Source organism: Stigmatopora nigra, chromosome 17 (genome assembly GCF_051989575.1).
Source record: "Stigmatopora nigra isolate UIUO_SnigA chromosome 17, RoL_Snig_1.1, whole genome shotgun sequence".
Lineage (NCBI taxonomy): Eukaryota > Metazoa > Chordata > Actinopteri > Syngnathiformes > Syngnathidae > Stigmatopora > Stigmatopora nigra.
Window position 1 is genome coordinate 7,880,605 of NC_135524.1, and position 13,635 is coordinate 7,894,239.

The 13,635-nt window shown below is 39.7% G+C and overlaps 5 protein-coding genes across 6 annotated transcripts; 3 read left to right on the forward strand and 2 right to left on the reverse strand.

Moving 5' to 3' along the window:
* The first annotated feature begins 42 nt into the window (after positions 1-42).
* On the forward strand, positions 43-2,995 carry pdcl (phosducin-like). Its single transcript, XM_077737017.1, has 4 exons — positions 43-193; positions 876-1,071; positions 1,450-1,631; positions 2,137-2,995. The coding sequence occupies exons 2-4, from the start codon at positions 897-899 to the stop codon at positions 2,698-2,700; spliced, it is 921 nt and encodes a 306-aa protein (XP_077593143.1). The 5' UTR covers positions 43-193; positions 876-896; the 3' UTR covers positions 2,701-2,995.
* A 397-nt stretch (positions 2,996-3,392) lies between these two features.
* On the forward strand, positions 3,393-6,387 carry cdca9 (cell division cycle associated 9). Its single transcript, XM_077737840.1, has 10 exons — positions 3,393-3,471; positions 3,561-3,688; positions 3,760-3,891; positions 4,325-4,365; positions 4,424-4,475; positions 4,950-5,070; positions 5,496-5,573; positions 5,827-5,908; positions 6,078-6,164; positions 6,242-6,387. Exons 2-10 carry the CDS (start codon positions 3,583-3,585, stop codon positions 6,284-6,286), a joined length of 744 nt encoding a protein of 247 aa, XP_077593966.1. The 5' UTR covers positions 3,393-3,471; positions 3,561-3,582; the 3' UTR covers positions 6,287-6,387.
* Positions 6,171-9,768, reverse strand: LOC144210889 (uncharacterized). Its single transcript, XM_077737841.1, has 4 exons — positions 9,075-9,768; positions 8,526-8,600; positions 8,299-8,457; positions 6,171-7,147 (listed from the first exon to the last, which is right to left on the reverse strand). The coding sequence occupies exons 1-3, from the start codon at positions 9,415-9,417 to the stop codon at positions 8,300-8,302; spliced, it is 576 nt and encodes a 191-aa protein (XP_077593967.1). The 5' UTR covers positions 9,418-9,768; the 3' UTR covers positions 6,171-7,147; position 8,299.
* A 161-nt stretch (positions 9,769-9,929) lies between these two features.
* rpl28 (ribosomal protein L28) lies at positions 9,930-11,484 on the reverse strand. Of its 2 annotated transcripts, XM_077737842.1 has the most exons (5): positions 11,420-11,484; positions 10,739-10,826; positions 10,533-10,656; positions 10,151-10,269; positions 9,930-10,068 (listed from the first exon to the last, which is right to left on the reverse strand). In XM_077737842.1, exons 2-5 carry the CDS (start codon positions 10,817-10,819, stop codon positions 9,979-9,981), a joined length of 414 nt encoding a protein of 137 aa, XP_077593968.1. In that variant the 5' UTR covers positions 10,820-10,826; positions 11,420-11,484; the 3' UTR covers positions 9,930-9,978. The 2 variants fall into 2 exon arrangements, with proteins under 2 accessions (XP_077593968.1, XP_077593970.1); XM_077737844.1 differs by lacking the exon at positions 11,420-11,484 and having other exon boundaries at positions 9,930-10,048.
* Positions 11,485-12,319: 835 nt separating this feature from the next.
* Positions 12,320-13,623, forward strand: LOC144210365 (uncharacterized). The gene is made up of 6 exons (XM_077737000.1): positions 12,320-12,442; positions 12,509-12,629; positions 12,773-12,873; positions 12,956-13,055; positions 13,189-13,310; positions 13,373-13,623. The coding sequence occupies exons 1-6, from the start codon at positions 12,340-12,342 to the stop codon at positions 13,489-13,491; spliced, it is 666 nt and encodes a 221-aa protein (XP_077593126.1). The 5' UTR covers positions 12,320-12,339; the 3' UTR covers positions 13,492-13,623.
* Positions 13,624-13,635: the final 12 nt, after the last annotated feature.

The window sequence follows — 13,635 nt, forward strand, 5'->3', positions numbered from 1 at the left end:
ATATACATCAAATCAATAAACCCCGACACAACATGGCCGCCTGTTAGTTACCTTGCTGACACCGCTTTTAAACATCTACCATTGAATACGTGATGTTTATTTGCGCTATTAGCAATAGAGACATCTCAACAGGATTAGAGCATCACTGAGGTTCGGCGACAATTTAACTATACGGGCTCGTAATTAAATAAAGGTAAGTATGTTTTTCATGTTCGAATTACTTTTAAAAACTGCATAAATGTAACTTCCTTGTTTTAGGCTGTTAAGGGCGCAAGGATCTGATGGCTAAACCTGACCTAGCATAACTCGACGTTATTCAGTCTTTTAATGGTTCTTAAGAAGTAAGATAATTGGATTAGATTTGCCTTTTTCCTGTAGATCACTTTCCAAACGCAAGCCTTTTTAAAAATATGTTTATAATGTCGTCAAAATTACCCCCTTTTGTTAGCCATCTGACAGTTCTACGTGAGTGCTATTGACACAAATTAAAACAAATGTGTTGAATAAACTCGTATCAATCAATACAATAGAACAATAAACATGCACTAGTTAAATTTTAGTGCATTATTAATTCCTCTATGGAATATTTTAAAGTAAAGCTTCATATATTCTTTATTATAGCACACGACAGATGGCCTAGTTTCGCATAATACCTTTAAGTCTCACGTCCTATATAAATGTCATTCTGAATTATTACGCCTCGCTGAACTAATCTGACCGGATTCTAAATAAACATAACTAAGACTGTCTCCTCCTGAAATCAAAATATCATATTCTTATTCGACATATAATTTATCTTTTTATGGAGTATTTTTTGTGTTTTAGCATTTTTTTTCCATTGAAATGCAGTCTTTGTTTTGACTGTATACTGCCAGGTACTGAGGTGAGACGTTGCCATGACAACACTGGATGACAAGCTCCTGGGGGAGAAGCTGCAATACTACTACAGCAGCAGCGAAGACGAAGGCAGCGATAACGAGGATGATGAGGGGGAGCGCAAAATTATCCGAGGTGGTGCCGCTGAGGAGCCTGAGCTTGACTACAGTGCGGATGGCAGCGCCGTCAACACGGGTAGTCTATCTAATCCTAACCTGATTCAGTTAACCTGGGCCAGTTAGAGTTGCATTCAGAGGGCTGGTCTGTGTGTCTCAATTAATCGAGGAATGAAGTAACAGCTTTTTTTAATCGTCGCTAGATCATTTATAGATAGAAAGATTTGTCCAAATCTTCATTTTGAGCTTCTTAATAGCATCTATTTAGAAACCTTTGTATTTTTTTTCTGGTCTAAAAATATGGAAATCGGACCCCCCATTTTGGCTGTTTTCTATTCATTTTGCTTTCATGCTCTGTGTTTGCTGCTCTATTGCTGAAAATAGTTGTTCCAGTTATAGAATGACATATCAAAAAGTACCTTGTTGTTGAAAGGCGACTGTTATTGTAATAACGCAGGACCGAAAGGTGTGATCAATGACTGGAGAAAGTACAAGCAGCTGGAGGTGGAGCAGAGACAGGAACAGAAGAATGAGATGGAGCGTCTCATCAAGAAGTTGTCCATGACATGCCGCTCTGAGTTGGACCAGGAAAAAGACAAGGAGAAGCAAAAGGAGCTGCAGGATAAAATCAAAGGCAAAGTAAGCAACAAAATGTCTGCGTCCTTCTTTAAACCGGACTCTTTTCTACAGCATCTTTTTCATGCCAAATGCATTTCTCTGACCCAAAAAGGTATATTTTCAAGCTTTTTTCATGTTGGATAAGATTAGAACTTCCTGCCTCCAAAATCCTTAAATATTTATATTTTTTACTATTTTGAGCTATGCCACTTACAATGGCAAAACATAAAGCACACTACCATCTGAAAATCTTCTAATTTAAAGCTGTTGCCCATTTTGACACTCATTTGCATACAAAAAAAATGTTAACCTGAACATTTCTTACCTAGATGCATTCGTAAGTAGAGGTATGACTGTAGATTCATTCTCATTTTATCAATGAGAGTTAAAAAAAAATACTACATCTATTTTTTTACCCTGACCTAATGTTGAAAAAAGGTATGTCAAAGGTGATGCAACAGTTTTTTTTTCTCCAAACATTACTGTCTAAATGTCTGATGACCCGTTTTTACCTGCCTGCCCGCAGATGACAATGCAAGAGTACAACATGCTCCAGCAGGAAAAGGACGACGAAGATTTCCTCCAACACTACCGCGCGCAGCGCATGGAGGAGATGCGTCGCCAGCTGAACCGCGGCAAGCGTTTCGAGCACGTCCGGGAGCTCTCCGGCGGCGAAGACTTCCTAGAAGCGTTGGACGAGGAGGACAAAAACACCCTGGTGGCCGTCCACATCTACGAGCCCGACGTGCCGGGTTGCGAGGCCATGAGCGGCAGCCTGGCGTGCCTGGCGCGCGAGTACCCTTCGGTCAAGTTCTGCAGCGTGCGCAGCTCGGCCGTCGGCACCAGCGCGCTCTTCCGCGGTGGCGCTCTGCCCGCCTTGCTGGTCTACAGGGGCGGCGAGCTCATCGGCAACTTCGTGCGGCTCACCGACCAGCTGGGCGAGGACTTCTTCGCCGTAGATGTGGAAGCGCTGTTACAAGAGTATGGCATGCTGCCCGAGAAAGTCCCCACGGTGCCCAAGACCATCCGGAATGGCGCCATCGTCCAGAGCAATCTGAGCGACGACGACTCGGATCTTGATATTGACTAAGAACGCCAATTTTCTGCGCGTCCCCTCCCCCTTTGCACTTTTCTTTCATTTTGTTTCTTCCCTTGTGACTTCACCCCTCATTAAGGTCCAACTTTGATCCCTTAAAAATGTTACTCTCACATTTGAATAGGTTTTCTTTTCATATTTAATTCCAAACACTTTATTCTTAAAATGTCTCAATCTTGTTCTAAGAAATGTCTATGATTACTGTAAATCTCTTCCCAACCCACCCATAAAATCTTTTTTCTTTATACATTTGCAATTGTATTCCCAAAAATTCTCAGCGTTGACCAATCTGACCTCGTCATTGACTCGGGTTGTGTCTAAATGGATAATTACTAAAAAATATATACAAAATAACTTATTGAAATATTTTAATTAAGACATGTTCATATTTTTCACCTTTCACCCTTAAGATCTAATAGTAAGCAATCAATTTAATTTCTAAATCCCCAACAAAATATGACCGTGTGGACATTAACCTATTGACATCTTTTAATTCAGGCATATTAATTTATATTTGTTCACCTTTTTTTAACCACAAACGCTGGTGTCTTTCATTAAAATAAAACTGCTTCAAAAAATACTATTTTAGATGGTGATCACTGATGGAAGAAAAATAAATAAAAGACACCAAACATATGTTTAAATAATACATAAATAATAAAAGGTTCATTTTACAATTATTTTGATTCAGGCGGCCACTAGACCCTTTAAAGGCCAGGTGATTCCCATTTTGCCGTGAGGTCATACCTTACCGAACAGCCAATAGTGAGTCTTTTTACTCGTTGGGTCATTACCAACATTCGAGCGATAAACGGCGTGCGATTCTAGCGTTAATGTTCACTTTTGTATGGTAGTGTTGGTTTGCGTCATCTGACTATGAAGCGGTCCAAAAACTCCGCTAAAGCTCGGCACCAGGAGGAGTTAAACAGCCAATTGCGAAAACGCAACATTTCCCTCTTTATCCAACAAGTTGAGAAAGAAGGTAAAAACAAAGTTCGTGCAATTTGCGATTACTTTTTGGTGTTTTGAATGTGCGCCTCCTGGGACACGCAGCGCAAGAACAAATCGAGGGACTGGAGTGCAAACTGGACAACTTGTTGACGAATATCGAGCAGGTTTTCGAAGTGGAGCTCATGAAACTGCCACCAACCATCCGTGAGACGCGCCTTGGGGATTTGATAACCGGTGAGTGTCGGGTTCTCAATGCGTCGACCCCTACCTGATATGCGGGAACGTGTTCGCCATGTTGGATGTGGCAGTTAAGCAGGTATAAAGCTGGGTTGTGAACGAGTACAAAACAATTCTCCACATGCTCCAATTCTAAGCTAAATATTTGCTGGCAGAAAATGCAGTAACAATCTGTAAACCGGCAATTTAATTATGTATTTACATTACAATTACAAGCGGAGTTTTATATCATTACATTTGAGAAAGGTAAGGAGTCAGAATTGCCTGACATGATGGGAAATGCACTGAGGGTTGAGAAGCCTGTAAATGGGTTATGATGAGATGCACGAGTTGTTTTGCCATAAAGATGCACTATCATATTATAATGTCTTGAGACATTGTAAAACTGGTTTCTATGTACATGTTAAGACCTTTTTTCTGTTCCTATTAGCGGAAGAATGGGCTTCCAGCGAGGTGTCTTTGGCCCCACAGGTGAGCTGCTGTCTCATGGAGAGTATCAAGTAAGGTTCAAGATGTGCTGTAATTGCAGAAGTCTCCAGAGAAGAACAAGCGCTGTCTCAGGAGTTTGACCAGCAGAAGAGGTGATATAAATATTTTTTAGTTCGACTAATTGCCTATAAGGGTTAAAAACAGTTGGTGCATGAAAAGTTTAAGAAAATAATTGGCCTAATATTGCCTCTCTTTTGGGAAAGAGCTCCTGACTTCGTTCCTAAATTATAAATTGCAGCCATATAATCCCGTTTGTCATGATTCCGATACTACACTTTAAGACGATTGTTATTGCAAATACAAATTAACTACATTTTGATATGGGACTTGTGGTATGAAAGAGCGCTCCCGTACGTCCAAGCATGATTACTATGTCAGGTCACGGCTGCTGACTGCTGCCGACTTGTGGACGCAAGTTTAATTGCAGTCATCGATTGTATACATTGTATTTCCTTCAAAAACACACATGTAAAGCTCTATTCAGATCAATTCGGAATTGATAAGACAACCTTGCAATGGTACGATGCCTTGTAGAATTGATTTTGACCCCACCTCTATGTTTGAAGGAAAATTTGATGATCCTTCATTATCTCAGTCTTGTTTGAGCCGAAAGAACTCCGGCAAGACATTCAAGGCCACAACCCGAAACGGACGCTTGACCGCCACAAACAGCGCAGGAAATCTCAGGTAGTTTGTGCGACACTTAAATGCAGGTGTACCTCTACTTATGAATGCTTCAAAATACTAAATTTTCAGCTCACAAAAAACACTAACATGTTAAACATGTTTATAATCATTATGACTCTGTCTTAATTAAAAAAAAAACATCAAAAGTATATCATATGCATGTATATGTGTGTGTATATATATATAATAAGTAATTGTTGCAACACTTTAATTTCTGCAGAAAGCATCTAGCCGGGAGAAAAAAGGTATCAAAATTGAAAACAAAATTTGAATAAAGTTTAGTGCAAGGTTAGATCAAACTTATTTTTGAGTGTTTCTGCATTGTAATCCAAGTTCATTTAAATTTGTTTATGTTAAGTGTGTTGCCGTGCATAAAAAAAATAAGTAGATATACCACTGTATAACCCATTTTCAATTCTACTCAGGACTTCCGCCACTTGTCAAAAAGGAAGCCGTGGGACAAAAGCTAGCAGTGAGGCCGTGCCAGGCAAACGTAAAATGAGGTATTGGGGGGTCTTTGCTAGTTTTGTGCAAGTTTGGCTCATTCATTCATTTTTAACAATGATCAATAAGGGTGAACTGATTTAATACCCAAGTGTGTCATTACATTTAACCTTTTGTTTATCTGCTTTTAAGTCACTCTGTCACTTTGGGGTGATCAATAACAGTGAGCAATACTGACTTGGCTACTGAATAGAAATATGATTTTATTTCAAGTTCATAAGTAGACCTTTTGATTTTATCGTGCCTGCCTAGAAATGTGGTCTCCACTGGGGATTTGGACTGCTCAGAAGCTGGATCGGCCGCCCACATCACCGTAACCACGGCGCAAGGACAGGTACCAACTTAGTTTCAGGGACTGCAGCTGTAAATTTAGTCATCCTATCAAAAATTGACAAGAAAATGTCATAAGCCATTAAATGGCACTAGAATAACATTGGAGTTAATATGCTTGATAGACTTGTGGGGCTTTTGTGTTTGATTGTCTGTCTCTGTTTTGATGGCAGACCATGTGCTTTTCGGAGGAAAACAAAGACAACATTGACTATGACCTTTTGGATGACGTGGCGTTGCATCAAATTCAAAAGCTCAGGGTAAAGTGTGATCTCATCGTGCATTTTTATTTTTTGACGAGAAAATGTGGCTAATATATTCCCGTGTAACTTTACAGAAGTTGACCGAATACGTGTTTGGAAAAGGCAGCGGCAAGAAATGACTCTGTGCTTTTTTTAACTTAATGCCTTGTTTTTAAATGTTTGTAGAGTGATTTTTCTAATAAAGTGAATAATCACATGTAAAATTCAGGAGAAGCATCAATCATGCAGTGTGTTTTCTTGGTTGAAAACAAAAGACATTTTGATTAGAAACTTTATTAGTGTATTTATACTTTGTGACCAAAACACTTTTTCTTGGCATTTTGAAAATTGAAATGTAAGGATCAATTAACATGGTTGATCATCGAACAATGGTGATGAATATCCTTCCGACAGCATTACAGTTATGCACTATGTTTAATTCCAGTCAATTTTGGTAACAAATAACTTGATTAACAATATGCAAATCGATTGGATTTAAACAAAATCTCTTTAAAAAAAAATTGGTATGGCTCAGTATTACACTATATCTCAAGTATAAAATATTGACTGGGTTCAATTTCCAGATGGGAAGCATTTTCCCCTTAGTTGTTTCTATATAATTGTAGTCTAGACGTTCCATTAATGACAAAAGAAAGTGTGGCCAAATTGTGGCGTAGATGTTAAGTCAATTGACTCCCATGTAGGTTGGGACACATTTTCACTTAGTTGTTTCTGTGTTCTTGCAATCATTAGACTCAAATGATTACTCAGGTAAGTGTGGTTACTTGGTTGGCGCAGAGGTTAAATCACTGGACTCCCGTTAGGGGGACCTGGGTTCGATTCCCGCTGTCGGCACACATTTTCACTTAATTGTTTCTGTGTACTTCTTGGAAAGACACTCAAATGATTACAAAGAAAAGTGTAGTCACTTGGTTGGCGCAGAGGTTAGTTCACTGGACTCCCGTGTGGGAGACCTGGGTTCGAATCCCGCTGTCGTTTGGCTGAAATTGGAATTGGAAAGAAGAATTGGTCAATGGAAAAAGAAGAAGGAAAAAAAAAAGAAAAAAACTTTTTAATTTATATTAAACACTTAGTCATACTTTTCAGCAAAAGGTTATATTCCGAACTGCCTTCGGCAGTTCGGAAGACAGTTGAAGGACCTGTCTGTGCGAAAGGCGTTCTCGGGTCGGCCTTCGGCCGACCCTCGACCGCTTGCTTGGTCAGTCAACCGCCGACACCGGGAAGCGAACTCACGTTCTCTCCGTGCAAAGGCGAGTGAGCAACCCACTACACCAACTCGTGCCCCACTTATACATAGGTGTTGAAACGTATTATCCAAGGAAATTGGGTGAAACACTTAGTCATTTTTTGGACAAAATGCTTCATCCACCACTGAATACTTATACACTTAAACACTTAGGCAGTAGTACTTATTCTTTTAACTGAACAATTGTGGGAAAATCTTTGCCTGCACTGGGATTTGAACCCAGGTCCTCAGATGTGGGAGACTGATGACTTAACCACTGGGCCACCACCCTGTTAGAGAAAGCAGTAGCACTTGTGCACTTTATCCAAGGAAATGGGTGTAAACACTTAGTAATTTTTTTGACTAAATGTTTCATCCACCACTGAATACTTATTTAGTTAGACACTTAGGCATTAAAACTTATTCTTTTAACTGAATAACATTGGGAAAGTCTTTGCCTGCACTGGGAATTGAACCCAGGTCCTCAGATGTGGGAGACTGATGACATAACCACTGGGCCACCACCCTGTGAGAGAAAGCAGTAGTACTTGTACTCTTGTCTCATTCATTTACCTGAAAATAATGGGAAAATATTTGCCTGCCCTGGGATTTGAACCCAGGTCCACAGATGTGGGAGACAGATGACTTATCCACTGGGTCACCACTTCACAGGATTATGCAGTAGTATTTGTTGTTTTGTCTCTTTCCACTCCCAGATCATACTTAGTACTTTATGGTACCTTCAAGTGGGAAAAGTTAGGCAAGCAGAGCAAAGCAGGATTTGAACCCGAGTTCATAGAGGTGGGAGGCCAATGACTTATTCACTGGACCAAAGGTTCCCAAAAGTATGCAGTAGTATTTATTGTTTTGTCTGTTACAAACCAAAAACTCAAGAACATCACACACTTTAGTAGTAGTAGTTTAGTAGCAGACTCAAACAGACTGTTGTCACCATCAAGGTAAGTAGGTTAGAGGCTGGCCCGCCATGGGGTGGCCTAGCTGAATTGTGGGGGTCATGTCCGCAGAAGGTGTGTTCCAGAAGCAGATGAGTTTCTGCGCTGACCCCTTTTCACATAAGTAGAAGATCATCAATATAATCACCATTACTGTGAGTACTTTTATAGGATACACACCTCGCTCTGACCACTCCTCCCAGAGATGCTGCACATCTTCGTTATGTTCCTCGTGGTGCTCCACTTGGGTTGGGTCTACAAACACAAATGCCACTTAACAAAATTAAAATAAATATGCTGCCAATGTGAAAAGACAGTTTTAATTGCAATTTGGGGAAAGGTTTATCAAATTAAAGATGGGAGAGGATAATTGATATATTTATGAAAATAGAACGTGGGGAACAAGAGTGGCAAAGTTAATCATTAAAATCAATATGTATTTTTTCAAAATTTTCTTACGCACTTGTTGTGATTTGTAAGCCAAATAAGAGAAATGGATTATAGGATCACAATCATCAAATCATTAAATACTAGCAGCCGGAAAGGATTAAATACAAATGACATGAATCGGAAATGAAAAGTCAAGGCCAAATAGAAAAGGTGAAAGTCAAAGGCTTCACGTTTTACCAATTGAGTTTAAAGCTTTTCTGTCACTTTCAACAAGGCAAATAACAATTATTCTACAATTCTTTCATCACAGGACGACAATAATTAAAGTGGAAGGACTACCATTGGCGTGATGGCGCAGCATGTGTCTGAGTTTCCCGAGGGCTCGTGTGAGGTTCTCCAGCCGGTCGTGAAGATGGATGTTCTCCTCCACGAGTTGGTGGATGGTGTCCTGCAGCTCGAAAGCGTCTCCCGGCTTCAGCATCAGCACTTGGGCAGCCAGGATTGTGAGCCAGCCCCGCAGCCTCATGTTAAGCCACAAGCCGGAGCGCGTCCGACCGATTAGTTGGCTGCGATTGATTAATGTGCCGCGTGACGTTTTAACAGCAAAGGGTGGAGGGGAGTGCAATGGATGGAAAGGTGCCTGAAGGCATGCTGCTGACGCCAAAAATAAATAAAAATCCATCCTGTTTGACACACACTAAAGCTGTTTCACATACATGAAGCGCTTACAAACCGTAGGTGAATCAATTCAAGTCAAATTATCAAAAAAAGTACCAATAGAAGTCTCGATTTGATACTCCAACATATGCTGTTTGCTTTTAAAGCATTGTGGGTAAAAAAAAGGCCCACGTTGACCTCTGAGTCTTTCTAAATCTATCCATTTTATGATTAAATATGCCAAATGTCGTGCTTTCAATATCATCTAATCATTGCTTCCATTTTTCTTTTCATGATGAGAAAAACCTTACCAATGTATCGCAATTGCAGATTAAGAAAATCCTGAACACTGTGATTAAAAAAAATTAAGGCAGCAGGAAGATTTTTCATGTTTTTTAAGAACAAAAATAGCTGAAAACTTTCTTTCTTAAGCACCAATAGATGACCAAAATAATATTTGCTGTCAGTAGTTTTCTCGAGACTCAAGTTATGTTAGGTGGAGCTTTCCATCCTTCCAAATGACATGAAACCAAAGGGTTTGCAAACAAATAGTTTGTATTTTAGCATTTACACAGCATCATCCCATTTATGCAGTCTTGGCAGCCCTGGAGCGTTTCTTCTTGACCACCACGGGCTTCTGGCTCCTCAGAATGGCGCTGGCACGACGCAGGGCAGCCTAAAACCATGACAAAAAAATGATGATTCATTTAAAAAAAATAAACCTGATGATTTTTGTTCCCTTAAAAGACAATACTAACCATTTGCAAGTCCTTCCTGTAATTGTTCTTGCGGATGATGTGCCTCAGGCTGTTAAGGGTAGCGCGGGAGTTCTTATTGATGGTGATTTTGTTATAAGCAGCGGCTGGCTTGTTCTTTCCTATATAAAATTAAAAGGAAAAACATCTTTAGATATAGAGAAACATCAACAAAATCCCTTCGAAAAAATAAAATAGCATTACAGATATGTTAAAAAAATAATAATCAGACTGTTCCTGTGGCTTCTAATTGCAGGTTTGCTAAATTTAGCAGTCCCCAGGCATTATATAATGTCTTACAACAGTAGATTATAATTTCCCGTGTGACTACTTGGTAAGTGTTAATGGGAAGCATAGTTCCACTTTGAAGGAAACAACGCCATACCTGCACGCTTCTTTGTAACAACAACAACTCCTTTGCCATCAGGTGCCGGCTGCACGCCAACTGTTTTCCTGTGGACCAGCCCATTAAAACGGAACGAGTTCCTGGACTTCAGGTTATTCGCCTCCTGCCAGATAAGAGGTAATGTTAGCTAAGCATTACTTATGGCTATCCAAAACGTCCTTTTAACACAATTCCCAAAGACTCACGGTGCTGTAGGTCTGTCCATTCCTCTTGAGGAGAAAGCTAGAGCAGTTCCTGATCACCATCCACTGCAAATAGGACGACATTTTGAACCTAGACAAGAAAAAAAAATGCATTTAGTTTTATGCTGAAATCTGAAGAACGTCCATGCGCCATTCTACTGCGTAACACTAATTATCCAATTTAACTCCCAAACTATGACGTCATTAAATAATTGCTGACAGTCAGCCACAAATATTGACCCATTATCCTAAATCTCATATCGATGAGTTTTAGATTATGGTTTAGCCTTCCTTCACAATGTTAGCAAAGGATACGTGCTTTTTAGTAGTTCCAAATGGATAAGTCAGGCAAAGTTGACGTGCAAGAAACGTACTCGCCGAATAACTTATTAGTGACTCCCAAAATGTGTTAAGATCTATTAAGTAACTCAATATGTATTCATCATATAGTACAGGGGGGAGCGAATGCTAGCTACTAAGCTAAGCGCAACACGACGAGGCCTAAGCAACAAGACATTACATTTTTCACTTTTCGACTACATGGGTCCACTGTTATGTTTAGAAAGACTTAAAGCAGGAATTGTGTAACTACTTTACACAAAGGTTTATGATAACTACGTGTGAAGAAGGGATGATATATGTATTTTATTAAGGCCATGCTAGCAGCCGAAACGACCACGTTACCTTTCAGCAGAGGAAAAGGAGCAAGGAAGGCGGAAACCGCTTTACGCAACCTCAGAACGCGATCAATACGCGCGTATCATTTAGTTTTGAGAAATAGAAAGCTCCAGGTAAATCAAAGGATTTTATATTACTTTTTTAAAATCATAATAATCATTTATGCGTAGGCATATATTTTAAAGTTTTCTGAAAATAATATTCTGCTTGGTTCTATATGATGAGCAAAGCAGCGGATGAATACATCCCCACTAAAACAAGTTATGCAGCTTTACGTCATCATTACGCACCCTGTGTTTATGAACAGTCGCACATTCATAGGATCATTAAGGAATGGTCATTAAGTCATGCATGAACAGCGCGTCTTTTAGGAAATGAACGGACAATATACAACAAGTATAATTTCATTTTCTGTTTTGAAATCTAACTGAAATTATGGCAAATATTTACGAGCAAGCATCACAATTGAGTGTAACGTGACCGAACCGCTAATGTAAGTAGTCCAATTTTATTCATTTGTACTTTTTGATTGATTTGAACCTACAAAATGTTAAACATTTTGAAAAACGTGATCAATACACTTGATCATTATTAAACCATTGGGAAAAACAAATCACACTATGTAAATGGAATGCCACAAAATTTACCTGGATTTTTAACATTTTTACTGCCAGCTGCAAAAGCGCTCCTTGCTCAAAAGTGCATTCCATAATGCAAGATCAATATACTAAAATGCATCTCCCCTTATTTTCTTAAAGAAGTTTATTTAATTGGGGTGGAGCGATTTAACAGATTTTTAATAATGGAGAAAAAAACTAATTGAAGGCAATATTTCAATTAAGTGGAAGGATTTTTTTGTTGGCAATTTAAAAGTATTAGATTTGGATTTTAATATAAACGTCCCTTCTACTACATTTTGTCAATAAATGCAAGAAAATATGAACAAGGATGATGACGTGGAGACACTGGGCGAACAGCTATACACTCGGATTTTGCCCCAACACAGCAAGCATGCTGGGAAATTGACAGGTGAGGGTGATTGTCTTGTATTCTTTCCTTTAATGATAACAGAAATAAATATGCTTTTGGTCTCAGGTATGTTGCTGGAACTCCCCACTCCTGTTTTGAGCAGGATGCTGCAAGACGAGGTTTTGCTGGCGGCCGCCGTGGAGAAAGCAGTCAAAACTTTGGAGGTGGATTCATGCCAGGAGCACTGGTATGTCATTTGACAATGTGAATTTGATTTCATGTTTTGCCACATTAGTATTTAGCAATGCGCTAGATAAAATTCAATTCAATTTGTCCAATTCTAGGTCCTCTAATTATTCACACACCTAATTAACATTTCTTTGTTTGCAGCAAAGACGAAGACGACGGCTCCGTGTCTTCTGATTCTTTAGGCGAGCAACTTTTCAACCTAATCGACGTTTACAACACTGGATACTCACAGAAAATCACAGGTTAGTCAACCGCATGACCATGTGGATGTACATAAGCTATTTTATTCTGACTTGTAATGCAAATGTGGTTGAATTCTGTAAGGTATGTTACTGGAGCAGGACAAGGACACAGTGTTAAAACTTCTGGCAGAACCCAAACAACTTGAAGAGCAGCTGACAAAAGCGCTAAAAACCTTGCAACAGTAAGTGACCTCGGCTTTATCCACATGTAACAGGGTTTAAAAAAAAATCTCCTTCCGTCAAGACAAAAAAAAAATCAATGCTTAAAGACTGAGTCAAAGTCTGTGATAATGACGGCCCATTTCCAATTCGCAGGCGCCGTCTAGATGAGACAGACGTCAGCGACACGTCAGACGGCGAAGACGCCGAGGTCTTGGGGGAGAAGCTGTTCTTGCGGGTGGAGGAATTGGACCCGGTTCGTGCACGTGTAATCACTGGTAAGCTCCACTCGGCTAAATACATCCGTGTTTTTTGCTAATTGGCGGGCGTTTGTGTGCAGGGATGCTATTGGAGATGGACGCAGGCGTCCTCCGCGAGCTGCTTCGTGAGCACGAGCTGTTGGAGACCGCCGTTCACAAAGCGCAAGCGGCGCTTGGTGGTTCAGATTTCAGTAAATGAGAGAAGATCAAGACAATTTAGTCCAAAGTTGACAAATGTCAATGCACCTAATGAGTTAACTCGCTTTTTAAAACATCCTCGATGTTTTAAATTCAATAGGAACTTTTTTTTAATGATAAATTTGGGAATATGGCCCTTTTTTTA

Excerpts from the sequence above, each read along its gene's own strand:
- pdcl (XM_077737017.1), top strand. The coding sequence starts at position 897 with ATGACAACACTGGATGACAAGCTCCTGGGGGAGAAGCTGCAATACTAC. Across the intron at positions 1,072-1,449 it reads TGGCAGCGCCGTCAACACGG|GACCGAAAGGTGTGATCAAT; the intron begins GTAGTCTATCTA and ends GTAATAACGCAG. Across the intron at positions 1,632-2,136 it reads AGGATAAAATCAAAGGCAAA|ATGACAATGCAAGAGTACAA; the intron begins GTAAGCAACAAA and ends GCCTGCCCGCAG.
- cdca9 (XM_077737840.1), top strand. The coding sequence starts at position 3,583 with ATGAAGCGGTCCAAAAACTCCGCTAAAGCTCGGCACCAGGAGGAGTTA. Across the intron at positions 5,071-5,495 it reads AACAGCGCAGGAAATCTCAG|GACTTCCGCCACTTGTCAAA; the intron begins GTAGTTTGTGCG and ends AATTCTACTCAG. Across the intron at positions 6,165-6,241 it reads ATCAAATTCAAAAGCTCAGG|AAGTTGACCGAATACGTGTT; the intron begins GTAAAGTGTGAT and ends GTAACTTTACAG.
- LOC144210889 (XM_077737841.1), bottom strand. The coding sequence starts at position 9,417 with ATGGATTTTTATTTATTTTTGGCGTCAGCAGCATGCCTTCAGGCACCT. Across the intron at positions 8,601-9,074 it reads GCTGCGCCATCACGCCAATG|ACCCAACCCAAGTGGAGCAC; the intron begins GTAGTCCTTCCA and ends TTGTGTTTGTAG. Across the intron at positions 8,458-8,525 it reads GGAGGAGTGGTCAGAGCGAG|GGGTCAGCGCAGAAACTCAT; the intron begins GTGTGTATCCTA and ends TTATGTGAAAAG.
- rpl28 (XM_077737844.1), bottom strand. The coding sequence starts at position 10,819 with ATGTCGTCCTATTTGCAGTGGATGGTGATCAGGAACTGCTCTAGCTTT. Across the intron at positions 10,657-10,738 it reads ATGGACAGACCTACAGCACC|GAGGCGAATAACCTGAAGTC; the intron begins GTGAGTCTTTGG and ends CTTATCTGGCAG. Across the intron at positions 10,049-10,150 it reads ACAGGAAGGACTTGCAAATG|CGCCATTCTGAGGAGCCAGA; the intron begins GTTAGTATTGTC and ends GCGTCGTGCCAG.
- LOC144210365 (XM_077737000.1), top strand. The coding sequence starts at position 12,340 with ATGCAAGAAAATATGAACAAGGATGATGACGTGGAGACACTGGGCGAA. Across the intron at positions 12,630-12,772 it reads GATTCATGCCAGGAGCACTG|CAAAGACGAAGACGACGGCT; the intron begins GTATGTCATTTG and ends CTTTGTTTGCAG. Across the intron at positions 12,874-12,955 it reads ATACTCACAGAAAATCACAG|GTATGTTACTGGAGCAGGAC; the intron begins GTTAGTCAACCG and ends GAATTCTGTAAG.